This window comes from Acipenser ruthenus, chromosome 2 (genome assembly GCF_902713425.1).
Source record: "Acipenser ruthenus chromosome 2, fAciRut3.2 maternal haplotype, whole genome shotgun sequence".
NCBI lineage: Eukaryota > Metazoa > Chordata > Actinopteri > Acipenseriformes > Acipenseridae > Acipenser > Acipenser ruthenus.
In genome coordinates this window covers 104,907,961-104,935,932 of record NC_081190.1, presented here as the reverse complement: position 1 = coordinate 104,935,932, position 27,972 = coordinate 104,907,961, and the positions used below count along the sequence as shown (strand labels likewise).

The 27,972-nt window shown below is 37.0% G+C and overlaps 1 protein-coding gene across 2 annotated transcripts in view; it reads right to left on the bottom strand.

Moving 5' to 3' along the window:
- Nucleotides 1–2,274: 2,274 nt before the first annotated feature.
- LOC117409476 (serine/threonine-protein phosphatase 2A 55 kDa regulatory subunit B gamma isoform-like) overlaps nucleotides 2,275–27,972 on the bottom strand; it is a 107,080-nt gene continuing 81,382 nt past the window's right edge. For both annotated transcript variants that reach the window (XM_034015588.3, XM_034015589.3), the window contains 4 exons: nucleotides 22,715–22,879; nucleotides 14,127–14,296; nucleotides 9,738–9,829; nucleotides 2,275–4,763 (listed from right to left, as the gene is read on the bottom strand). In XM_034015588.3, the coding sequence (XP_033871479.1) occupies nucleotides 4,472–4,763; nucleotides 9,738–9,829; nucleotides 14,127–14,296; nucleotides 22,715–22,879 (719 nt within the window). In that variant the 3' untranslated portion in view covers nucleotides 2,275–4,471. The remainder of the gene's footprint in view (nucleotides 4,764–9,737; nucleotides 9,830–14,126; nucleotides 14,297–22,714; nucleotides 22,880–27,972) is intronic.

The window sequence follows — 27,972 nt, the reverse complement described above, 5'->3', positions numbered from 1 at the left end:
TAGACTCTAAGCTAGTTATTAACAACAGAGTATATATATATGTATATATAATCATTTATTTTTTTGTACTCAAGTTGAAATGTCGCCTCACCACTGCAATCCATTAGCACTAAAGAATCCCCAATGGCATCTTCATACACAAAGAGAATTCTAAAGGTTGGACTACAAATATGAATACAGTAGTATTACTAAAGATAAGATGTTAGTTTTGGTTAATCTAGATGTACTTCAAAGGGTGTCAGTAGCCCTCAAAAAAAGTGATTGGACTATCCCTCTGTGTGCCTTTTATCTTGCTCCACTCTCACCAAAATCCACTGTTTAGTAACAGTACAAACAGGGCCATATTTAATCACATTTTACACCCAGATACAAAAAAAAAGACCAGACAGTACCGTGTCATATAATGACAATTCAGTTATGGATCATGAGAAATGAAGTATCCCTGATGGCGTATTCACCATAGACCTTTCTGCTTAAAATGCCATCAGTGAGATTTGTGGGGAGAAATATGGAGGGCCATCTTAAAAACAAAACTGGTCTTATTATATGATGTCAGTTGTCAGGATGAACAACATATTAGTGGAAATACAGTGCTGGTCTTGAGAAAAATTGACACATGTACAGTAGTTCACTTTTTTTTACAAATTATAAAACTACAGCACTGACAGTATATTTTTGTTCATTCATTGTATTTTGACTAACAAAACCACTATAAATGGTAGAGGTTGTAGTTTTTTCATAATGTATTTGCTGTAAGGTACAAAGTTACACAAACTTACTAATCTTACTATTTAGAGACTTGTATTCTTGGAGACATCTATGGGAATGCTTAAAGCTGAAGTTGCCATCTTATTTCAGATAAGAAACAGCTGCATCAAACATACACCTAGTATGTTTGATAGTGTACAGCTGTTGATAAATTCAAGAACTAAAGCCCATGAAAAATGAGCCAACTTTCAGACATCTGTTTCTGTCAACTGCTAATGCAACAGTACCCAAGCTAATAAAATCGACAATAACCATTGTAACAATGTTGCTTTAACTCTATAGCGAAGAAATGTCTTCTACAACTCTTTGAGAAAAGCTGCCTTGTGGTTTCATTGACTTTATATATGTTTGATGTTATTTATTATACTATTGTGTAGAACATTGGCATGTGTCACTGGAATACTTCATATTGCAGAGCTATGAAACCTGGTGTCAGAACATTAAGATTCCTGGACTACTGACACTGCTGCCAACATCTGTTATTGTTTAACTGCTTGACATAGCAACTGCAGAATCACATTGCTAATGGCAGTAAACAGAATATTTTATAGGGACACTCAACATCTTGTCACTTGTGTTGTAAGACCACAGCAGAAAACACAGAGTGGACAGGTGACTTTGTAAACCACTTGCTATGTTACGTGTGATCTATGGTGTACGATGTTCCTGTAAATGCTGAATTGTAACCTAAATATTCCTGTTTGGGACCCTAGATCAACAGACGTAGCACAAATAGGAATGGACTGCCGTGCCTCTCACACTTTTCCAGGTCTGTACAAACCCCAGCACACCACATCACAGCTTAGTAATATGTCTGGAATTATATTGTTAGTTGAAATCTACCTTTACCAAGACAAATAATGGGCTACACACCCTGAAAACTGTGGGATGCAATTTTGTTGAAATCTTTATTTGAAAACTCATATTAACATATTTATAATCCTTTATTTTTTCAAATGTTGTACTAAAAATTACAAGAAACAAAAAGGAGGGTGAAAAACCAAGAATGAGAACAACTTAAAAGCAGGAAAAAGTTTCAAACAGAAATCAGGTTTCACAAGCTTTTATATGGAATAACAAAAGAAAACCTATCCAAGACCCCTGTGAAAAGACAATTCATTCTGTCATTGACATTAACCACATTGCTGCATTCCAATTTCTTTGGGACAATATCACTTAGAATACAAATTTGCAACATTCATTAAGGAGGTAATTGGTCATAAGTAAAGCAGAAGTGCATTGTAATGTTATTTTGGTTAACCCTAATAGCATCGATGATTCCCATGGGCAGATTATGAAATCATTTTATAGCTTATTGTGTATGGCATATACCGGGGCTCTGAACCTTAAGTCATCTTGAGGGAGATCAGTTTTTAAATTGAAGTTCATTGGCAAAATATTTAAAAATGACATGGATGCAGGTGAATGATTTCAGTATGATTTACTGTCTTACTGAATGTACAACTTACCACATTCCTAAAACATTTTTCATTTATATTTGTTACAAAAAAAAAAAAAAAAAAATCTCATTAGGTTACTGAGAGAGAATAAACAATATATACATATAAATAGTTCCATTCACCCATTTGTATTTATTTATTTATTTATTTTTTAGTACAGTGTTAATAAACATTTCTCATTCCCTTTTTTCTCGTTAAAACATTTTTAGGCATTACAAATGTACACAGTAATACTGAACAATGGTAAACATGCTTTTGTGCTTCGAAACACAAAAAGTATATCAAGGGTTAATGGTAGTCTGTGCTGAGTGCGTACTCTGCAGGCTATTGTGCAACATAGTCTTATGATTCAAAGAAAGGCAGCCAAAAGTCTAAAAACAGATCTATCAGGCAGCCTCGTATTGCAAATGTCCTTGTTGCAAAGTGGGATGGCTAGCTGTCTTAATATTATGTTTCAACCTTTAAAAAATACAACCACTGATCTTGCCTTAATTAAAAGCTTTTGTGAAGGCTGCGTGTTAAAAGACTGCAATATTGTACTGTTGAAGTGTCATTACTTCCTGCTTAAAAACTTAATTTAGCATACATTTAAAAAAGAAGGTTTTTTTTTACTAAGACATACATTCAGATTTGTAACTTAATCCCTACAGCCACCCAAACAGCACCTACGCTAAAATGTGTTCCTCCTGCATATAAGACTTCCCACAGTCTTCTTCCTGTATGATTTTGCAGACACTTCACAACATTGAAATGATATCATAAAAAAAGCCCCCATGGTAATTGTCCTAAAGGATTCTGGAACAGATTTCAAGTACCAAAAGAAACCTCAGTTTTAGTACATTTTTAGAATACGTCTTAGAGTTTTATGAAACAGATGGTACTGTATGCCATAATAGAAGCTGGAATATGCAAGTTCAAAAATAACATTCTGAGCTTGGGACTTTGTTAATTTTGCAGCTATTGAGCACTGGCATACAAAACGAGAATTCTAAAGATTGAGCTACAAATATGAATACAGTAGTATTACTAAAGATAGGATGTTAGTTCTCTCCATGGTTAATCTAGATGTGCTTCGAAGGGTGTCAGTAGGCCTCAGAAAAAGTGACTGGAATATCCCTCTGTGTGCCTTTTATCTTGCTCCACTCTCACCAAAATCCACTGTTTATTTCAAAAGTAACAGTACGAACAGGGCCATATTTAATCACATTTTACACCCAGATACATAAAGAGACTAGACAGAACCTTGTTCAGTTAACATCATATAAAAGTATATAGTACACAGGTAAATGAACAGCAAAATAGTGAATTTATGGTTTGTCCCCACCCCCCCATTTCAAAACATTATCAGTAAGTGCAGATTGTGTTTCATACATACTGTACATAAGGATGTAGAGACAACTTAACAAACTGCATTAAGGAGCAATTGTGGGTGATGCAACTATTTTGAAATTAAGGTCATATGCTTTTTTGATTCTCAATTCAAATATTCACAGTACTTGAACCTGAAATTGCTTTCTGTTTGTGACTGTGTACTAAGTACAGTACCTTGAAGAAATTTTCATATTACATTTCTGTTTCTCGTGCCTTGCCATGTTTTTGTTAAATTTTGCTTCATTGTTTACAATACAGAATATTGTACTATGGTACGAACAGAACAGCAAGAGTCAGTGTTCTAATAGGAGTAATTCATTCACACCAGAGTAATTGCCCTAGACAAGTTTATTTGATGCAAAGTGTTATAAAATATGGGCCCTTGCTATTTGATAGAAAAATACACTAAGAACTTACACTTAAACAATAAAAACAAAGGGAAAAAAAGATCTGTGAATAGGACTTTAACACAGTAACCACAAATATGAAAAAGATGCACTAATTTGTATTATTTTATTATTATCATCATCAACTGTATTTTTGTTTTAGGCAAAAGGTTAGCACAACCCTGGTGGCTTAAAGAAGCCCATAACTACCAACAGTAATACACACTAGCGATGAACCACAATCCACAACTCCAGCACAACGAATACACCCTCAAGAAAAGTTATCGGCAGATACAGTACAGTGCTCGAAAAACTCAAGCACGACAGGAGAGAGGGAGAGAGAGAGAGAAAGAGAGAGCCAGAGAGAGCCAGAGAGCCAGAGAGAGTAAGAGAGAGCCAGAGAGAGAGAGAGAGAGAGCCAGAGAGAGAAAGAGAGAGAGACTGGGGGGAGGGGAGATTCTGAACATGATCCACTCATTCAGATACCTAGTGCATCTCCGAATTGACTTTATCTTGAAATATATACAGATTGTTTGTCGCTGCGATGGCAATTATGTTCTCTGCCGGGTGCCAGGCTGTATGCAAGATCTTCTTGGTAAAGTCTAAGCTGTCCACGCTAATATCGTCCTTCCTGCGCTTTCCTCCAGTGCAGACGCGCCGGGGCTTCAGCACAGCTCTGGGCTTGCTGCTCTCCCGGGAAGCCTCCAGGGTCACATCTCGCTTCGTGTTGCGGTCAAACATCCTGAAGAAGTTGTTGTAGGCGCCCGTCATAATTACACTGCAGGGAGGGGAATAAAAACAAGTGAACAGGTTTTTTAAAAATGCAGAATGAGTTCAAATCTCCAAAGATTCATTCAGACATAGAGACCAAACATAAGACTGATGGATTTGTACCGGGTGTCCTGGTGGTGTGTGTTGGAACACTGAAGCATAGTTCAAATGAATGTCCTGTCAGGCCAAGGTAATTCCTGTCTCAGAGTGTCATTCCATTCCATTAGGCATAAATAGTTAATTAGCTTTAAGTTACATTTTCATCTAGTGAACCCCTAGGCTGTATTGCCAGCAATGTAAAACAAAACCCGATTCACAGTAGTTCAATAGATGCTGCGAGCACTTGCTCACATAAAAAGACACTTTCATTGATCTAGCACATCTATAACTGAAGAGCGGCTTCTTAACTTCTTAAATTGGGATTGCTACTCGAACAACAGAATCAAAAATATATTTGACAGAATGCTGAGAGAGAGAGAGAGAGAGAGAGAGAGAGAGAGAAAGAGAGGCAGAGGATTTAAAAATACATAAGAACGCTCAGGGAATCTACAGTACAGAGATTACTTACAAATAGCTTCACACAGTATACAGTAGCTAGAAATCACTACTCAATCTTTCAAGGTCTGAATGCATTTGCGTCTAATAATATTCATACAACATTACCAGCTAATAATCTAGAAAACTGAATTCTGACTCTACACAGCCTGCAAATATGATTCAAAAGGTCTTGTTTGCTATTAACTAAAAAAAACACAAAAGAAGAGAAGCTATTTTAAGTTATGGAATTCGTTATCTCAGCCTCCCCTGCCCAACTCCCCCAATGTGCCAGCATCTTTAGCCCAAGCTTTTATTGCCATAGATACTGCATTAATTTCCTCTGTGGAGCACTGCTTTGGGATCTTGCTTGCTTAATCCTGGCAAATATTAATAGATTAAAGAAGTCTAGTGCAGCCCTTTGGGGGACTAATTTAGGCTGATGAGAGTGATCTTAATGATTTATGCTCACTATGAATATTTTGGACGATTGAGAAGTGAATAAAGATTTAAACTAGAGCCTGCTCAGACAGGTTATGAGAAGTAATTATTTTTAATAACACTGTGTCATTTCACATATTCACTATTTATCAATGCATTTGGCTCTAGGGCACAGTATGCAAGCTAATTTATGGTAGTACATTCCAACTAACTGCAGGTCGAACAAAAACACTAATTAGTGGCAGCATTTCTCTTTCACCAGTGGAATGAACTAGGCCTCAGTTATTACAGAAGGCTTGTTTGTGATTTTTAACCATGGCCAGGCTTTACACATTAAGGAAAGAAGACGACTCCAGAAGGTCAGAAAATCCCTTTTTAATCAAACAACTCTACAGTTCATTATTATTCAATAACACAAGCTCCATTCAGATAGCAGGTGATTTTAGAAATTATGAAAAGGAACTGAATCATTTTGATGGCACTATTTTTTTTAGAATTTTTAAAAGGACTAGGGTCTATAAGAGTCCAATATGAACATACTTTATTTTACTGCTGTCCAAACCTATTGTACAGGGCTGGATTGTAGTGGGTTTTTTTCTAGAATTAACTGAAGGGTGTTTTCACTGTTGTCCGCTGGGTTATAAGGGGAGCAATAGTTTTGAAGCGTCCCTCTGTCACAGGCCTACTAATGAATGTGTATTCCAAGGAGTACCTTGCAGCCATGACAACTGTGCTTTGTAATTACTTAAATGCTGCACTGGAGCTAAAGGTTTCATTACCAGGTTCCATACTGTGTCTAGTTCTGATGCACTTGACAAGGCACTGACAAGTCACAGACAAGGGCAGCCAGGCTAATCCTAGGACTTAATGGTATGAGCTATGTGGACAGGCTTAAAGACTTGTATCTCTTCAGCCTAAAGACGAGGAAGAGGGGATTTCATAGAAGTTTGTAAAATCCTAAATGTTATAAACGCATAGAATAGCTTACCAAGTGTAGTACAGTAGTAACATATAAAATGCTAGCATCATTAAAACACAATTCTGCTCTATTGAATGGAAATGCTCAGAAAGCTATTAAATGACTAGGGGCTAAGATACATATATACAACTATACTGCTCTGTGGGGGGCATATGTTAGCAGTAGACTTGAAACAGGATTGGTTACAGGTACAGATACAGATTACCCAGACCTAAATCCCAGCTATGCGATTCAGATGCTCTCAATAACTTGCTTGTCCTTATATTAATATCAATATCTATACATGTACAAGTGTGGTATACACTATATGAGTACATATGGGCCCTCAAGGCAGTGCAGGTTGCATTCAGAATAAAATCTGAATAATGGCATCACAAGTAGTTTAGATGATATTGGTCACACATTAACTTTCTAACTCAATGTTTAATTTCGACTTGGACAAGCGTTGACTGAATCATACCAGTCTAGCTGGTGGTAACCATGACTGAGAAATACAAAGGCACCAACGGTAACCAAAAAGACTCAGTCTATTCCAGTTTACCACCTACGGCACTACCATCTGCTAAAAACACATCCCTATCTGTGTGCAGATTATAAATCTACCCAAAGTACACTGTGACATGAGGTGTTCCTTCTCAGATTGGGTTTATCCTAGCTTGATTAGTGTGTCTTGGCATCAAATCACACTCCAGTCTGAGAGTGCATATACTTATTTAATAAGGAGCCTCTCTTACTGCTGTCTGTACTAAGAGCACAGCAGGGTCATGCTGGAAACTAGTTTCTGCATATCTTTTCCAAAGATAATCTCAGCCCCATGCCTTCCTAGCTTTTTCATTCATTTTAAAATACTTTTTATATATATTAAATTGCTATTCATTTCAAATGCAACCGTGGCTGGGTTATGCTGCATCTTTTACTCTGTAATGCTCAAGTTTACAATAGATACATGTAACAATATTGGATAGGGCAATATGTTCCATGTAATTACGAGTGCGAGAAAAAAAATAATGAAAACTAAGAGTGAATTAAAGAGCAGTGTTTAATACTGTACATTTAGTCATTCTTTACATTTAAACACATGCATATAGTTCACTACAGGACAAATACGTTTTTGTGTCATTATCTAAAAAAGGCATCAATTGTCAACTGATGAGAGCTATCAATTAGGCGTTGCACTTGGGTTTTTTTTGTGTGCATTTGTATAAGGCTATGTTAAAGAAAAAAATGCTTGTGACGGTGTTGTGATTTAACTGTATCCCGTTAAGACTGCCCACACAGCACTTGACAGGCTGCACAAAACATGACAATAACCGGGTTTGTGAGATGATATTGAGAGAGGTAATTTCTCAAAGAACCTATGGTGCAAGATTTTTGAAAAATCGTTATAATAAACAGGATATGATATTAAGCGAGGTGATATAAAACGGGTTCATCTGTATATCACCCTTTAATGTTTTAAAGTTAATAATATATTTAATGCTCTTCTGTTTTTTTAGGTTTTCTAAAAAATAAAAAAATAAATAGTAATGCTTCAATGTATAGTAGCTTATACTTATTTCATTTTCTGTAAGAATTACATTCTATTTATGGTAGGGTGTCTTGCAGATGTAAAATCATTAAATAAGTAATCATTGTTTCTTGTCAAAGCCAACTACTGCTTTGCTTTCGCATGGGTAATAAAATATGAATGCATCTATATCGTAAAAAGATTACAAATTGAAAAAATGTATATCCTCCTGAACGACACACACTACCAGATCTCAATAGCCTTGTCACATACACTGCAACATGGAGATATTTCATGATTCATGATTAGATTTGTTCTCTAGATGGTGACCGAAAACATTGTGCTATTGCAGATCTGTAATAGAAACCCCCCCTGGCCTTCACATCATTCTCAAAGCACACTCCACACATCTGCTGTCCCTTTATGGCAAGAATGACTCTGTGTTACAAAGTGGAATCACAGTAATTGGATACTGGAATCTGTGGGTTTAAAGGGACATTGGGATGTTCATGTTAGGGTAGCAGTGTGGAGTAGTGGTTAGGGCTCTGGACTCTTGACCGGAGGGTTGTGGGTTCAATCCCCAGTGGGGGACACTGCTGTTGTACCCTTGAGCAAGGTACTTTACCTAGATTGCTCCAGTAAAAAATCCAACTGTATAAATGGGTAATTGTATGTAAAAATAATGTGATAACTTGTAACAATTGTAAGTCGCCCTGGATAAGGGCGTCTGCTAAGAAATAAATAATAATAATAATAATAATGTTGTTTAGTATCGTTTATCAGTGAAGCTTGATGAACAATGTTTCCTGCACTCTTCTCATTTAGCCAGGATGTGAAAAGGGCTGCTTCACAGCTGCTAAAATGCTTAAAAAAAAAAAAAAGGGGGTGGTAGTTTATTCATACCATTCTTATATTTACAGTTTGCACAAATTGGCACAGAATTTGGTCCCACTTGAGAGACCATTACGAGACAGAGAAAGAGGGAAATGTTCAGTATAAAAGTAGGGTTCATTCTATTGAGGAAGGGGGTGTATTAATATGCTGTAATCTCAGTATCTTCAAACTCCAGTAAAACTACAGATGTTCAAGATATTGGACTGTACATGAACATTATTTGAAGCTAATTGTACACAAAATGTCCTACTTATATATACAAAATTTGAATTTGTTTGTGTTTTCCCTCCCCAAACAGAAGCAATATTATGAATTTCCCAGTATTACGTTTTTAGAGCTTAATGTATCTTTTCTTGTCGTTACTGCATCTTGTAGCACTTTGTGATGGTGGTCCACTATGTAAGGCGCTATATAAAATAAAGATTGATTGATTGATTGACTATAAGAATCAAAATGTACTATTCTCTGCAGCAGGCATTAACTTGGTCTGTTTAACTTTGTCAGTCACCCAGAAGAAGTTTTTGCTAATGTCACAGTGTTAACTGATGTGTCAATAAGTATACAATGCCATGCAACTGATTTGCTTATCATCAACTACTATTCTTTTTAATGACCATTTTACTTACCTATCTGTACCATTCCAAGCACATTCAAACTTGTCAAAGATGCAGTCATTCTCATACAGGGAACAAAGCTTGCTCCGGAGGTAATCATGAACCTAGAAAAGATTCATGTCTTCATGTTAATATACTTTACAGGTTGTTACACAGTTTTGAGCACTGGAATATAACAAAAACGGACATATCTATCAACGGTTAGACAGTTGTGGTACTGTATATGATTTATCTCTTGGATCTGTCACAATTTAGATTTGTGGGACATGTTTGCAGCCACCTTAGGTCAAGGGTCAAAGTGAAGGGGGTCATTAGATTTGGCCCAAGGTGTTTCCGTAACACAGAAAATACGAAGTTGGCATCTGAAACAGTGGCAAAGACTGATTTCCAAAATCATAACAGTGTTGCTTAATAAAAAAGCTGCACTCCTTTTTATTTAGTATATTTGTCATTGGGACTTCCTTGCAAATAGGATGTATATTGGTATAACACAATTGAAATAAATTAAATTACAAAAGACTATTCTATAGCACCAGTACTAGATTTCTTATTCCATCCATTAGTCCAGCATACTTATTATCTGTTCCGTAATACAGATATCTCAACTTATAGACTGTTTTTATATTGTACATCCATTTTATTACGATGCAAGGAGCATCATATACACTATGTTTTATATTAGTTGAGCACAGCTTTTTCAAGGCTGTTTGCATAATTTCCCTAATGACAGACTGACAGACATACACGTAGTGGTAGGGGAGACCTTTGTATCTCTTTAAAGCATTGAGAACACGATCCAGCCGTGCCCTGTAACCTTCAAGCACCAAGAGCCTTTTTTACTTGTGCAGAACAGAAGGCTGTCACAATCCCCATTGCTGAAAACAGCTGACTTGCAGCTGCCTGTGCACCAACGTGCACTCAGCAATGAAAAAAAATATATATATAAATTTTGATTAATACCGTGTGTATAATGATTATCACAGCATTTTATTAATATTAGCTGTAACACTGGTAAGCTTTTGTTTTAGAAATCTTTATTTGCTCTATTAATGTCCCAATGGTACGGGTAGTACATAAATGTTAAAATATCTGGTATGCCTGGATGGTGTAAAGATGTTTATTTGCAATTGCTGGACAAAAGTCTCATATCAAATCCAGAGCTGCCTTTAGTGCATTTTTTGTTAAGAGTTAGATTAGTATGTATAGCAGGAGCCGTAAATATGTACGGCATTATTTAACAGTGAAAGCCATTGGTAAATTGTAAACTAGCACAGTAGAAATGATGCTAAATCACATCCAAATATAGTATAACTCATAATGACATGGGAAAAATGGCTAAAGCAAAGTGCAGTGTACTGTAAGTGGTATAACTCTCGGATGAATATGCCAAAATCCAGGTGCAGTAAATTATACAACAGCACTGTTCTAGAATGGTGAACGGACTGAGGCTGAAAGCCGATATTTTTGTTTTCTGTTCAATGACCTTCACAATCTTTTTTTGGGTCCATTTTCATTTTCATTGAAAAGAGGAAAGGATTGATGAGTGGATGCCAGTAAGTGCCGATAGTGATGTCCACGTTTAGAACTGATTTTTCAGTTTAATGGAATTCCGAGAGGCACTCAGGTATGTTTTTATAAAGCAAGTAACATGAACCATAACAATATTGAGAATAAAGCTAGGTAAAAACTAAATCTGGTATGGCGGACGTCATGAACTGGGTTTCCCTGTGGTATGTCTTGGAACACAGTATGCAAAACATGTTCTTTGACAGGCTTGGGTCCTCAGCAGTTTACAATGTGTGATAAAGCATGGTAGATTCTACTAGTTTACCATTTGACCACCTCCATTAAAAACTGCAGTGTCCAACATTCATGTTCAATTTGTACCAAAATAATTTAGTGTCCATTTAATCTTTCCGAAACCTTCCAAAACCTGCTGGGCACAATTTTACTCAGGCAAATGGAAACATCTGCCACTACTTCCAGCAGGAGGTGGGTATACGTTATAGCTGCTGTATAACTGAAATTACATATATATCTCCACTACTGGAAATCAGTTTGGATTGCAATGAACTGATTACAGAATGAATATGGAATGTGATTGGATTTACAGTTGCCCATAACGGATAGTTGTATCTACAGGATTAGTGGCTTCTTGTACAGCAGGGCTCTGCTATACTAATTGTATCCATAGCATTCATAAAGTGGTCCACTATGAGGGATTCCCCATGAATGTTTCATTTGCAGGCACGTTTCTAAAGTGCAGAATGTATAATTATGCAAGTACTGTATAGACATGCAGCTTACATGAGCAATATTATATACCCCATAGTCAGTAGACTTCTTTTTTTATTGATCGTACAGAATAGTAATTGGGTTTTAATTAATTGAGAAAGCGTATGCATGTAACAACAAGGAATCGATTTTAAATGTTGTCAGACTCAAGGAGTTCTAAACAGCAACAGCATGCGTCCGCACTTTCAACATGTTCACAAACCTATTAAAAATAGAACAGGTTGCTACAACATTGTTCCACTTGAGTTAACTGTGGAGGTGCTGAAAACACACACAGGAGGCTCGAATCACATAAGCTTTAACTCATGAGTTATTTACGTTTATTTTTTAAAGTCTGTTTTTATTAATAAAGTTTGATGTTTATGAAACTGTTCTATACTGTTGTTGTTGAAACCATCAGTAGCCCAGACTAGTTTCTTCATAAAAAAACAGACTTAAAAAAATCTTTCAAAACTAATGAGTTAAAACCTTTTTTAATAGAAACCAGTAGTACACTGCAAAGCAATGGTTATAATTAAGATTTCTCTATATTAAAAACACATTAACCCTAATGTCTGCATTGATATCCTGCAACTCATTATCCATTACCTAAACAAAATATAATCTCAGTTACTTTGTTATTAATTATTTATTTTTTGGAAAGAAACAATTTAGTAGCTCAGCCAAATCAACTGTGTGTTTCTGATTTTACAGTTTGGTAATAACCATGTTACCATGTGCCCAAAGAAGTCCACAGGAAACCTTGTCAAACCTGGAACTGGCTTTTAGTTCTCAGTTATTACCACCAGAAGCTGTATAACCTCCAGCTTTTACCATCAGGCCTTAATGTGGTTAAAGGCAAAGACATCATAAAACTATCACAATGTAATGTCATTGTCCAAACATGTGGTGTTTCATAAAAGATGAGGAACAATGACATTGGGTAGTGGGCACCACAATCGTGTCCTCCTGTCTACTAGTTTACCTCTCTCAATGTGGTATTTTAATGTGGAGGAATATCCATTGGGGGACTAAGTTGAGACCACCAGTTTAATTTGACCTGTGAACCAAGACAGAATGCAATGGAAAAACTGGACGAAAGGGATTATCGAAGATTGAGAGACAGTAGTAATGACAGAACCCACACTTTTGTCACAATAACTTTTGCAGCCTCAGTCTCAACAGCAAACATCAAGCTGCTGTCTATCTGGCAGCATGCAAGAATATTTTACATCAATACAAAATGAACAGTAGAAAAATCAGTCTATCTTGTGCTCCTCTGCTGCAATGCAGTTCTGCTCAGTCTGCATGCAAAGGTGTTTTTCAACATTGAAACTAAAAATAGCACATAGTGATTAACCACATTCTGGTTGATGCTCACTGTGTTGACTGCAGCAAGTGTGCCCTCAGCATAATGCATTGTATACTGATATACACATACACATAGCAAGTTCAGTTTGTACATTGCGTTCTGTCTTACACAAAAAAAAAACCCCACTAAAAACAGTGAATTAGGACCCTAATACAATTTACTGTACAAATGGCCTAAACTTGAATTCATCAAATTGGTGAATTCTCTATAGTTAAACCCTACTATTTAGTATTATTATTATTACTATTTGTTTATTTAGCAGACGCCTTTATCCAAGGCGACTTACAGAGACTAGGGTGTGTGAACTATGCATCAGCTGCAGAGTCACTTACAACTACGTCTCACCCGAAAGACGGAGCACAAGGAGGTTAAGTGACTTGCTCAGGGTCAACAAGCCCTTTTCTTTAACCACTGGACCACACAGCCTCCTAGTAAATATGTTGGTATCCCTGAATAGAAAATCCTCCCCCTTCCAACATATGGACATGATTTTAGCAAACCGTGAAATGGTAACCTAAAATGTATTGACTCTACATGACAAGTCTACAGGGTGTTTAAATTGCAGGACATAGGAAGCTTAGTGCAATCATTAAGAGACCTTTTCTTAGGAAACACAAGCAATTTGTGGATATGTACGCACCTGCCAATCGACTGCCTACTTTGACACCTACCAAAGACTTATCGGAGATATATATATATTTTTATTTTGCCAGTCTTGCCTTGACTTCCCCTCTCCTCACAAACAGAAAGGTTACCTGATACGTTTCAATGGGCTTGTTCTCCATATTCAGGTCCCAGACGTTGGCTGTGAGGTAATCTCTTGTTAACAGGTAGCGTCCACTGTGGCTAAACTTGACATCGGAGATCGAGGAGATGATTTCAGAGAAGAAGGAGCGATTACTAGGATCTTCAGGCTCTTCAAACACTGCAAAAGAAGGGAAAAAATACATGTACATTATTATTATTAATATTTTAAACATTGGATATTCACTACACAGTTCCCTTTGTTGGACACCTCTGTTTCTGAAAGTATTATGTTTTATGAAAACTGTTCCAAAGAAAGAGACACAAACATTCCCCCTCTTACGGTTACAGCACAAATTCAGCTGGTGTTTGCATCTGGGTGTGATCTCAATACAGATGAACTAATTCATCCAGTATGGTTTGAAAATGCAGGGCTAAATTATCTTCTTGTGTAATATGTATTTACATAACAAGAGCTGCCGAAACTATGATGTGTGTCAACTGGGTATCAAAAAAAGAAAATGCATCAGCACGGACAGCTCCTCACCACAGTAATTATTCCAGCGTGTACCATGGATTTCATTTGATTTGGGAAAATCTTCATACCACAAAACGACAGACAATTATGTTTAATCAAAGCCAAATTAGGGTGCACAAAGCTATTTGCTACTGGCAGTCCCCAGAGCCGTTTCTTTTTGATGACCTGAATGAATGAAAGGCGAGTGACCCATTTGACATGCAGTTTCATCACACAAGCACAATTCCATTTAGCCAACCTTCCATTATTGACCATTTTATTTTTGCTTCCATAAACATTTAGTTTGTATTCTCCTTCCTGTGATGCCTACTTGCTGTTTGTTAAGCCAGATGAATGATTCACAGGGAATTATTCTGTTACCTCTCAGTACACTGTGATGGCTAATTTAACTACTGCAATTTGAGCTTTCCATTCTGCAGGTAGAAAAAAAAACAAGACTCAGATGGAGACATTAGAGACTTGTCATGTCATGAAACATAGTACATACATTTCTCAGTATACTTATCCACTTACTAAGCTACACATACACGCATTATAATAGTGGAGTGTTTCTACAACATGTACTACAAACAAACAAGGGCCCTTTGATACTATAACACCTCTCTTTGGAGATTTACAATCCCTACAGTGATGGCTAAACAAAATCCTCATTGAAAAGTTACATTATAGTAAGCTTAAATAAAAAATGAACTATCTCTGCACTAGGAAGACTGACGTCAAATATTATGCTACAAATGTAAATTTGAAATAACAAGGTACAGTATTTGCCAATACACACCAATATTTACATGTGCCACTTTAAAAGCAGAATACATGAAGACAGATACTGTGCTAGAAAATTATTTCAGTTTCCTTCAAATATTTCATGAGGACTTTGAGAGACCTCCCCGAGCACACCCTTCATCACTGTTTTTCACCCTGCTCCCAGATTAACTGTGCGTCACAACTAATTCCATGGCAAGGCCAGACACTGACATCTGTTACAGCACAAACGCAGATGCTGTTCTGCCCTTTAGGGTTTGACCTGCACTTGACCGAGATTGCTATTAAAAAACAATGTGGATAATTTAAGCCTGAATATGGATGATCTGATAACCTTGTCTTCGTGGCTAATGCCAGCCTTTTGTGCTGTACAAATATGGGTTGAAAGCAATACCAACAGGTCTCGATGTGTTTTAGAAATAGAATGCTTTAACTTTTGTTTTTTTTATTTTATTTAAAGTATATAATACAACATGCTACATAAATGTTTATGGCAGTTTATTAAACAATGCTTAATTACAAAAAATAAATAAATAAATAAAAAACCTAACTGCATGTCAAGCTGATGTTCAATTGTCCTTCACATTTAACTACTCTGGACTTTAAACCAGTTAAAAAACATTGACCATCAAATCAGTCTTTGTGACAAAATAATTGACAGCATATATGAACACAACAGTGTATAATGTATGTGTTACCAGAGTGTGTCAGAATCAGATTTACAATCAAAACACAATGCTTAGACTGGGAAATGTTGGTTATGATTTATTTATTTATTTATTTGTGGACACTCCATTCCAAGTCAATGCTTCAAATTATTTCACTGATTCAAGGGCTTATAGGCGCTTTGGTTCATGGAGTGTCTTCTATGTATTTTCATTACATTTTTCTGAAAAGGGGTTGTCGTCTTAAATCAAACCAGGTAGCCACCGCCAGGTTTGTTAGTTCGCAATTGCAGCTGCACAAGATGTATGAATCTAAACTATCGATTTTAAATTACTTTTGATAAAAAACTTAAATCAGACATGAGTTACTTAATAGTGGAATAAAAGCTGCATGGTACTTCATCAAATAAATGCTGTAACCTCAATATCACTGGGGAAGTCAATCACTATCTACCTGTGTTGTTTCTTTACTCCCCGAGATCTACTGGGTAGAACTATAAGTTTTATTATTATTTTTTTTAACATTGTTGAACAGCCTTGCGCTGAGATGACACGAGTTGTTTATTTCAACAGATTTAACATTGAAAGTGCCCTTGATGAAAATGCTACACTTGCACTCTTTCTACCCAGATGCAGGCTGAAATGCCTTCGCCTTTTTCAGCAATCCTATCCTCGGAAGTCTTTCATTCGAACTCACAGCGGAACTGTGTGGTGTACTGTAACTGTATAGCAGAAACAATGCTAGTCATGAGGGGTCTCATTTTCATTTTAGTCTTCTTTTAATTTCAGGATTGATTTATTTTAATATACAGGAAATCAAAGGTATTTATACAGGTCTTTCAGGATCATGGGTTCCACTTGACATACAGCAGTTGACAAATACATGAGCGTTGGAACCATTTCCGTAATCAATTTGATAAAGAAAATCCAATATGTAAAATCAGACATGTACAGTAATTCATCATTCCCATGTGCAAACAGTGGTATTACAAAGGGACAGATTAAGGTAGGCATGTGATGTGACACTGCAATGCATCCCATGTTTATATAACAGAAAATACTACTAGCAGAAAGCCTTGGAAACAGATAGTGCTCTTTCAAATAACTGCCAGAATGTGCACTTGGGATATGCAAGGATTGATTTACTTCTTAACCGTACTGTCATTTTTTTCAGTTAAGTATCTTTTCTAGGTCATATGGTTAACATTTTTTTTGGATACTACATGTACTCAGAACTAGTCCATATGAGAAAGGGAAGGGAACATCATTCATACTTTGAATGTAACTTTAACATATACAATCAGAAAAAAAATATGTAGGTATTATTATTATTATTATTATTATTATCAATAATGGCGTCAAATATACCCCAGTGTTATTCTTCCAGTACCCAATGTTTACAGCTGGCAATGACATCTCCTGTACAGTCTGCTGCACTCTATAATGCCACTGGCTAACTTATTGTACTCGTCTCCAGCCCGTGTGCAACAAATTAAAAATCAATTTCCTCAGGTTCCGAGACATTTAAAAGGAAGGATTAGGCAGGTCTTGAAAGACAGAATGGATTTTGTCTTAAAGGGCAGTGAATGGTCAAAGCTGACAACGAAACATAAACCTTTCCAATGGAAAGATGACAATACCCCCAACATGAGAAAAAGTCAATTGTAAATTAGCAAGTCCTATAGGGATCTCCTGTCATTGGTTTTTGAAGTGTTTTACGGTTTAGTGGTGGATTATAGAAAAAGGAAATCTACAGAGAATGAAAGGTCAAGGCCCAACCATGCATGTCACCAGAAAAGGACTTCCATTGCTCAGATGTAAAACAGTTTAAATGATAAGGAAAATGGGTTAATTGGGAAAGACTGGATTTCCCTACTGGGACTTGATAAGATCTGGACAAGAATTGATTGGGGGACAAACCTAATTAACCCCAGCATCTTCACAGACTGATCTGCTTTGGAAATGGCTTATCAGTCTAGACCCATGATCAGGCATGACAGACTCTAATTTGCCCTGGTCTAATTGAGTTACAGAGGTCCCAAGGGTGCACACTGAGAAGGCAAACCAGTTGTCCCTCATCTCGTCTTAGAACTAGCCTTATTTCTGGCTCAGGCTGATTTCAGACCCAAGCAAAACTAGACAAGCATCAATCTTACTAAATCAAAGAAAAGTTCACATGTCAATACTAAATAATGAATCCCCTACTCTGCTGCCAATTCTATTTGCAGATTTGGCAGTCAGTTGTAAAACCAAGATATATGGAATGGACTACTATTCACTCATTTTCATAATATGGTCAAAAGATACAATACATGGCAGTAATTTGACAGTAAGCTTTTTGTTTGGTTTGCACATTTGGCAGTTTTTGTTTTGTTTTGTGTTTTACGTTTTCTCTTCTTCCCAATTCAGTTTCACAGCAGAGCCAGCAATCCATGGCCACTTCTAGACATAATTACAGAGTGGGCTGGGCTTCACAGATTGAGCTGCATACAGCCCCTGCACTTTGAAATCTTAAGAAGGGGAAAATATGTGTTAAGCAATAAATACTGTGAAAATATTGGCATTATATTGCAAAATGAAAGGTAAAAAGGGGCTTCAGATAAGCCAAGTTACCCCGTCTCCTGTATGAGTGTACCCAGTCTTACAGCTCGGTGTGTGTAGGACACACAGGGGGTACAGTGACAGAGGTCACGCTGTCTGATGGGACTGAAAACAAGGCTCCCTTGCACTGGGGATTACAGCTGCAATGGCTTAGAATATTATACGAGCTACTGTATATACCCGGGTATCAAGGAATTACCAATAGCAGACCAAATATAGTAAAGACAGGGTCATCCTGGTAGTACTGTACATCAAAACCTAACAAGATATTAATCAAATGAAGATCTTTAACCAGGAGCACAATTACCACTCAACACTCCACACTAATCCATCATCATCCTCTGAAATGTAACCAGAAGGCTAGAGACCCCAGTGTGTAAAGAGCCCCAGATCAAACAGTGAAGCAGAAACCACAGAACAGGTGGATTTAATACAGTGTTCAGTTTAAATTATTCTACTTTCAAAAGGTGGTTCACTACAGGGGAAACACTGTTTTGCTATTTTTCGCAATTGAAACATATAAAATAGCATCAAAGATGTGCCGATTTTCTATAGGTATAAATTACACATGATATAATGCAACTAACAGACACAGCAATTTTGCTGCACTGCTTGAGTTTGCATGTTATCAAGCTTCTTGTAATTCATTGGTTCCCGAAGTCTCAATGGCCAATTGTGAATATACTGGATGCAGTAGCTTGAGAATGGATATTAGAAATGCCAGGCCAGCTAATTGTAGCCTGACTTGGGATTATGAGAAAGACGTGACCAATAAAGTCCAGGTTTTCAATAAAAAAGTAAATATATAAGTACATAAACAGACAGTTGAATCCACTCACTTGCAATGCATGTTTATGACTGTTGAATAAGCGATTGGATTCTTGATCTCTGCACCGTTTTAGCCCCCTCAACCTAACCTACCTATTTACCTATCAGCCAAACTTTATATATATATATATATATATATATATATATATATATATATATATATATATATATATATATATATATATATATAGATATATATGTGAAGACTGTAACAGCCTAGTGCTAGAGGGAGGAGACTCGTGTATGCAGTAGATAACTGCATCGAGAGTAGCAGCTTCCCAGACTATAATATTATTAAAGGCAGGACTAAATGGCTGCAAAAAAGACACTGTTGGATTAGTTTTCAGGTGGAAAATAAGGAAAGGGAAGTTTTTATTGGAAGCCCAAGTATTTGTACAGTAGTTCAAAGTAACATTACAAGACTGTAGTTAATAAGTTAGCATTAAAGTATGTACAGTACTTTAAATTTATGAATGACTCTATGTAGACTCTATGTAGTTACTTACATAGTGTCTAAATTGCAGAGTAAATTACTCAATGACCCAAAATCTTTTCTGTAAAACTTTTACAACTTTTTCATTGGATTTTTTTGTATGTATGAATCTTGGCATTATCCTATAACAATATTTGAAAGCATGGGGACTCCCAGTTATGTATTTATTTTTTTGCTTTTAACACAGAATGCTAATGACAGGACCATGGTGATTGCAAAGCCCAACGTTTAAAAGAATTTGGTTTTGGAGTTAGATCGAAAGTGTGCTATTTACATTGTTTGCTATACAGGTGAGACCATTAGCTATAAAAGTCATCAATGGTAAATGGATAAGAAGGATAATTAATATTTTAAAATTATGTTGCAGATCATTTTGAATTCTCACTTATTCTTTTAATGCATCCCCTTAGAGGCCTTAAATTAATCTAATTGTCAGTGCCTTCTCTTGAGTACATTTGGGTCAGGTATAGTTGATCTCCCATTTCCATCTTTGTGGTCTGCCTTAACTAAGTCGCTATGTCCCTATGCAATCTTCACATAGAAACCCTACAGAAACATATGATTGCCTTAAAATTATATATATATATATATATATATATATATATATATATATATATATATATACACACAGTACTGTGCAAAAGCTTTAGGCAGGTGTGAAAAAAATGCTGTAAAGTAAGAATGCTTTCAAAAAGACATCTTAATAGATTATATTTATCAATTAACTAAATGCAAAGTGAGTGAACACAAGAAAAATCTCAATCAAATCCATATTTGGTGTGACCACCCTTTGCCTTCAAAACAGCATCAATTCTTCTAGGTACACTTGCACAAAGTCAGGGATTTTGTAGGCATATAGTCAGGTGTATGATTAAACAATTATACCAAACAGGTGCTAATGATCATCAATTCAATATGTAGGTTGAAACACAATCATTAACTGAAACAGAAATAGCTGTGTAGGAGGAATAAAACTGGGTGAGGAACAGCCAAACTCAGCTAACAAGGTGAGGTTGCTGAAGACAGTTTACTGTCAAAAGTCATACACCATGGCAAGACTGAGCACAGCAACAAGACACAAGGTAGTTATACTGCATCAGCAAGGTCTCTCTCAGGCAGAAATTTCAAGGCAGACAGGGGTTTCCAGATGTGCTGTCCAAGCTCTTTTGAAGCAGCACAAAGAAACGGGCAACGTTGAGGACCGCAGACGCAGTGGTCGGCCAAGGAAACTTACTGCAGCAGATGAAAGACACATCATGCTTACTTCCCTTCGCAATCGGAAGATGTCCAGCAGTGCCATCAGCTCAGAATTGGCAGAAAACAGTGGGACCCTGGTACACCCATCTACTGTCCGGAGAAGTCTGGTCAGAAGTGGCCTTCATGGAAGACTTGCGGCCAAAAAGCCATACCTCCGACGTGGAAACAAGGCCAAGCGACTCAACTATGCACGAAAACACAGGAACTGGGGTGCAGAAAAATGGCAGCAGGTGCTCTGGACTGATGAGTCAAAATTTGAAATATTTGGCTTTAGCAGAAGGCAGTTTGTTCGCCGAAGGGCTGGAGAGCGGTACACGAATGAGTGTCTGCAGGCAACAGTGAAGCATGGTGGAGGTTCCTTGCAAGTTTGGGGCTGCATTTCTGCAAATGGATTTGGGGATTTGGTCAGAATTAATGGTCTCCTCAATGCTGAGAAGTACAGGCAGATACTTATCCATCATGCAATATCATCAGGGAGGCATCTGATTGGCCCCAAATTTATTCTGCAGCATGACAACGACCCCAAACATACAGCGAAAGTCATTAAGAACTATCTTCAGCGTAAAGAAGAACAAGGAGTCCTGGAAGTGATGGTATGGCCCCCACAGAGCCCTGATCTCAACATCATCGAGTCTGTCTGGGATTACTGAAGAGAGAGAAGCAACTGAGGCTGCCTAAATCCACAGAAGAACTGGGCCATCCTACCTGCCGAGTTCCTTCAAAAACTGTGTGCAAGTGTACCTAGAAGAATTGATGCTGTTTTGGAGGCAAAGGGTGGTCACACCAAATATTGATTTGATGTAGATTTTTCTTCTGTTCACTGACTTTGCATTTTGTTAATTGATAAATATAAACTATTAACATGTCTATTTTTGAAAGCATTCTTACTTTACAGCATTTTTTCACACCTGCCTAAAACTTTTGCACAGTACTGTGTATATATATATATATATATATATATATATATATATATATATATATATATATATATATATATATATAGTTTAGTACAGCAATGAAGTTTAATGTGTTGCCTCAAACACACTCTGGTTGTTGTTAGTGAGACATTCAGTGCTACAATGCACATTTGTCCCTTTACAACACAGAGTCATACTGTGTGTTGAGAGTGTGCATCTTCTTGCAGCAGCTCTGCATGACCTTCTTTATCCAGTGCACTGCAGTAATGCAACATTAAATGGCTATTTTCCAACTCACAGTTCTGAAAAATGGAGTTTAATCAATGACTACAAGGACCTATTACACCTTCAGGCAACACATGTCATTTGCCTATCTGGGGATCTTCCATTTATTGTTGTCTGAAGCGGCCAGTTTATCAGATACACCTTATGGGGTTCCAGCGTGTTGTGCAATTTATTATAATACTGAAAAACGTAATGGTAAATCATTAAAACCAGATATGTTTTCAAACAGCCAGAACCCTGTGCTGTCACTTACGTTTGGAGTGCTGGTCACACAGCGCTGAGGCCCTCATGTCACATAGCCGGAGTGTCCCTTTACTGCTGCTGTAAACAAAGAGGTTACAGTGGTCGGGGTGGAACTCAGCAGCTGTGATCACCTCCGTCAGCTCCTCCATGTTGGCAGGCTTGATGTCCACAATATCTGAAAGAGACGGTTAAGGAAATGCATGGACAAGCATCAGCAGCAGATGCAGCAGCAACGTGATTCTTGTAATACAGCTGTAGAGGGTTTTGTGTAACCTCTCTGAGCTTAGATCATTTTTATAACTTGCTAGGGTAATAAGGAAACCCTATTTTTGCAAGTCAGGTCATTGTAAAAATCATATTGACAAAACAAAAAAGTTGACCTCAAGCAGAAAGCAAACCAGAAAAATGCACCTATGAAAAATACAATAAAAAGCATACCACATTGAAACACCTTTTGCTTAAAAATACATTTTTTGCAGTTCAGTATCTACCCAGTTTAATTCACCGTTCCTGAATTATCAAAAAGAAAATTATACTTAAGATTCTTTAATATTGACTTAATTTACGTTATTACTATTTATTAAATTCACTTGCATAAAATATTGTTTTTATTTATGCGCGTCAATGATATAAGGAACCTTCCTATCAGTATAATGCACAATGCTGTTTACAAGATTAAGTGCTCTTCAGGCAATGACCGCTAACAAAGTTAAGTCCATTACTACAGTGTTCAATTCCAAAAAGTACTGTACTTGTTCAAGGAAACAAATGAGAAGCAAATGGAAATGGAGTGCTTTTGAGACATTTACGGGTTAATATTAGGATTTAACGAAGTGTATTGGTAAATGCAGGTATACCGTTGAAGAATATATTTATTTCTGCTTATAAACTGTCAAATTAACAAAATCATCATTATTTTGTCGAAGAATATACAGCTCTGGAAAAAATTAAGAGACCACTGCAAAATTATCAGTTTCTCTGGTTTTACTATTTATAGGTATGTGTTTGGGTAAAATGAACATTTTTGTTTTATTCTATAAACTACTGACAACATTTCTCCCAAATTCCGAATAAAAATGTTGTCATTTAGAGCATTTATTTGCAGAAAATGACAACTGGTCAAAATAACAAAAAAAGATGCAGTGTTGTCAGACCTTGAATAATGCAAAGAAAATAAGTTCATATTCATTTTTAAACAACACAATACTAATGTTTTAACTTAGGAAGAGTTCAGAAATCAATATCTGGTGGAATAACCCTGATTTTCAAGCACAGCTTTCATGCGTCTTGGCATGCTCTCCACCAGTCTTTCACATTGATGTTGGGTGACTTTATGCCACTCCTGGCGCAAAAATTCAAGCAGCTCGGCTTTGTTTGATGGCTTGTGACCATCCATCTTCCTCTTGATCACATTCCAGAGGTTTTCAGTGGGGTTCAGGTCTGGAGATTGGGCTGGCCATGACAGGGTCTTGATCTGGTGGTCCTCCATCCACACCTTGATTGACCTGGCTGTGTGGCATGGAGCATTGTCCTGCTGGAAAAACCAATCCTCAGAGTTGGGGAACATTGTCAGAGCAGAAGGAAGCAAGTTTTCTTCCAGGACAACCTTGTACTTGGCTTGATTCATGCCAAAGCTGCCCGATTCCAGCCTTGCTGAAGCACCCCCAGATCATCACCGATCCTCCACCACATTTCACAGTGGGTGCGAGACATTGTGGCTTGTAGGCCTCTCCAGGTCTCCGTCTAACCATTAGACGACCAGGTGTTGGGCAAAGCTGAAAATTGGACTCATCTGGGGGTGCTTCAGCAAGGCTGGAATCGGGCAGATTTGTCTTTGTGAAGGACGCATGAATCAAGCCATGTACACGGTTGTCCTGGAAGAAAACCTTCTGCTCTGACAATGTTACCCAACTCTGAGGACTGGTTTTTCCAGCAGGACAATGCTCCATGCCACACAGCCAGGTCAATCAAGGTGTGGATGGAGGACCACCAGATCAAGACCCTGTCATGGCCAGCCCAATCTCCAGACCTGAACCCCACTGAAAACCTCTGGAATGTGATCAAGAGGAAGATGGATGGTCACAAGCCATCAAACAAAGCCGAGCTGCTTGAATTTTTGCGCCAGGAGTGGCATAAAGTCACCCAACATCAATGTGAAAGACTGGTGGAGAGCATGCCAAGACGCATGAAAGCTGTGCTTGAAAATCAGGGTTATTCCACCAAATATTGATTTCTGAACTCTTCCTAAGTTAAAACATTAGTATTGTGTTGTTTAAAAATGAATATGAACTTATTTTCTTTGCATTATTCAAGGTCTGACAACACTGCATCTTTTTTTGTTATTTTGACCAGTTGTCATTTTCTGCAAATAAATGCTCTAAATGACAATATTTTTATTTGGAATTTGGGAGAAATGTTGTCAGTAGTTTATAGAATAAAACAAAAATGTTCATTTTACCCAAACACATACCTATAAATAGTAAAACCAGAGAAACTGATAATTTTGCAGTGGTCTCTTATTTTTTCCAGAGCAGTATGTATTTCTGCATACAAATGTTCCCTTAACAAAAAACATCAACGTCGAAGAATATATTTATTTATGCATACACATTCTCCATTAACAAAATAATCATTAATGAGCTTACAGTAATGCACAATTGACCAATTCAACATGCCACTGAACAATATTGTGATCCACTTATCTAGAACAACCAACATTCTGGTAAATTTGCATATTAAATCATTTAGAACCTTCATTTTTCCAACAGAAAATCACACTTTGATTATGACACAAAATGTGACAAATATAGGCATTAAATAGATATACTTACTTACTGGTATCGGGTCGTGTCGGGTAATTTAAAACCAGATGGGTACCCAGTTTTCGGGTACAAGTGCTGACCTCTATCTAATGTTACAGTCATACAGTCTCACTGCATGACCTACTGGGAAACCCACTGCACGCCACTGATACGCACACACACACACACACACTATATATATATATATATATATATATATATATATATATATATATATATATATATATATATAAAGGTGTTTTTGATACATAATACCATGTATACAATGAAATAATTAGTATTGTTCCTACCTTCTAATAGAATCTGGCAAAAAAATATGTAAAGACAATACAAAAGTCTCTTTTTCAGGTAATAAAAAAAGTGAAACTGAAGGCACAAAACAGTGCTTCTGACATGGCTATTATCTAATCATTTTGTGACAGCTACTAAAACAAACCCCTTGCAATTGTGAGATAAATACTGTATATTTGAAAAAAAAAAATCTCAGGCTTCACTGTGGGGTGCTTAACTACCCTGCTGAGGGCATTACTTGATCATAATTCCTGGTTCTATGGATGCTACTCATATTGAAACAGAGGGGAGTGAGATTGAGGAGACAGCATTTCCTGAAACCACACAATTAATGAATGCAATTAAAAAGATCATGCCGAATTGGTGGAATTACATGAGGCTTGATTTAAGTTATGCAGAGGGAGCTTAATGTACTTGCTGGTCAATAACTTTCTGTTGAGGACATTACGAGTATATAGACTTGCTGTCATAAACCATAAAGTTTTGGCATTGGGATTTGATATGAAAAAGGGGGAACTCCTGAAGCAACAGACATTGATTTCTGCTATATTTGGTAATAATTTATATACAACAAACAATAAGGTTCTTTTTCCACTAACCATGGTCTTAACTCAAACCTACTGTGGTAATATTTCAGATAGTTTTTAAAACTGTGTAGTAAAATGTTGAAAGTGTCATCAAATTTGGGTAGAAAATCTAAATAAAAAGAAAGGTTCAATTTGGTGACCATCAGCAGCCGATACAATGAGGAATATATTCAAATCTTATGTCTTTTACAGATGACTAGACATGCCTTCTTCGAGCACTGCTTTCTACCCATGCACACTGTATTTTCCCCAAAAGGACCACAGCAATGTAGCACTCTGGATCATTTCCTGCAAGGATAAGCTTCCTTGAACGAAAATGCTATTAAATAGGCCCACAGTCCTGACATCCACCACAGTGGATTACAATGTGACCTGATTTCCCACCATGCATGACACAAAGATAGGAAAGGACCTCTCTTTATAACCACGCCTACAAAATACACAATTTCTCTGAGGAATACAAATGACCAAATTAGGTGGAAATCAATTACAAATGATGACAACAACGTTCTCCGCAGTTACTTCCCCAAGTTCTATTGGAGATACCTGGCGATTCCTGTAGATCAGGGGTATGCAATTCCGGTCCAACCTTGCCCTAAATTACTTAATTGGACCAATTATTACCAATTATTGGTCTAATTAAGTAATTTAGAACACAGTTGGAACTAAAGCCAGGAGGGACACCGGCCCTCCAGGACCGGAATTGTGCACCCCTGCTGTAGATCCTTCCTAACAGTGCGATGTTAAACAGGATCAAATATTATAATAAACAAAGAGAGCAGGGAAAAAACTTGACCAATTTTCAAAGGTATAAATCAGCTTTTCTTTTGTATTTCAAATTAATTTAATGTTAATTATACCCTGTAAGGTCATATTTAAGAAATCTTTCCAACACAATTAAAAAATTATATTTTTGCTTTAAAACATGCTTCTTTCAAACTGCACATGTGAGAACAACATAGTTAACAATAATAATACACACCAGGTAAGGTCTCTGTAATGACTGCATTACCATTTTAAACCAGTTGTCCAGGGAATTTCTAGGAAAGGATAATCACCCAGGATTACACACAGTAACCAGTGGCTGAGAAAGGCCTGACCCCATGAAAATACACTGCATCCTAACAGCTCTCATACAAATATACGAAAAAGAGCTGTATTTAGGCTTTTGCCAGTAACATGTGGAGATGGTTCTTCACTGAAAGGAAGCTTCCGCAGCCTGTCTGGAGAAGTGACACCACTGCAATTATCACCCAGGGGCTTGTTCTTCTGTAGTTTGCGTCCCTGATTTCCATTGGGATTTGGGCTGCTTGGTAATAACCCAGGACACTTCCAATCTCTTTATGCTGCATTAAGATATTCAAATGCCCCCAAAACCCCAAATCAGAAGAAAAGACGCACTGCGTTTCATTCTCTATTCATCATTTTGTTCCAATCCCCTCTAACAAGACAGATAATGATTTGGAGATGGTGGTATCTAGGGTGTTATGTTATATGCATATATCATAAGCTGGTGATTTAATTCTAATGAAATCATTGGTATGGGTACAGATGAACATGCAGAACTG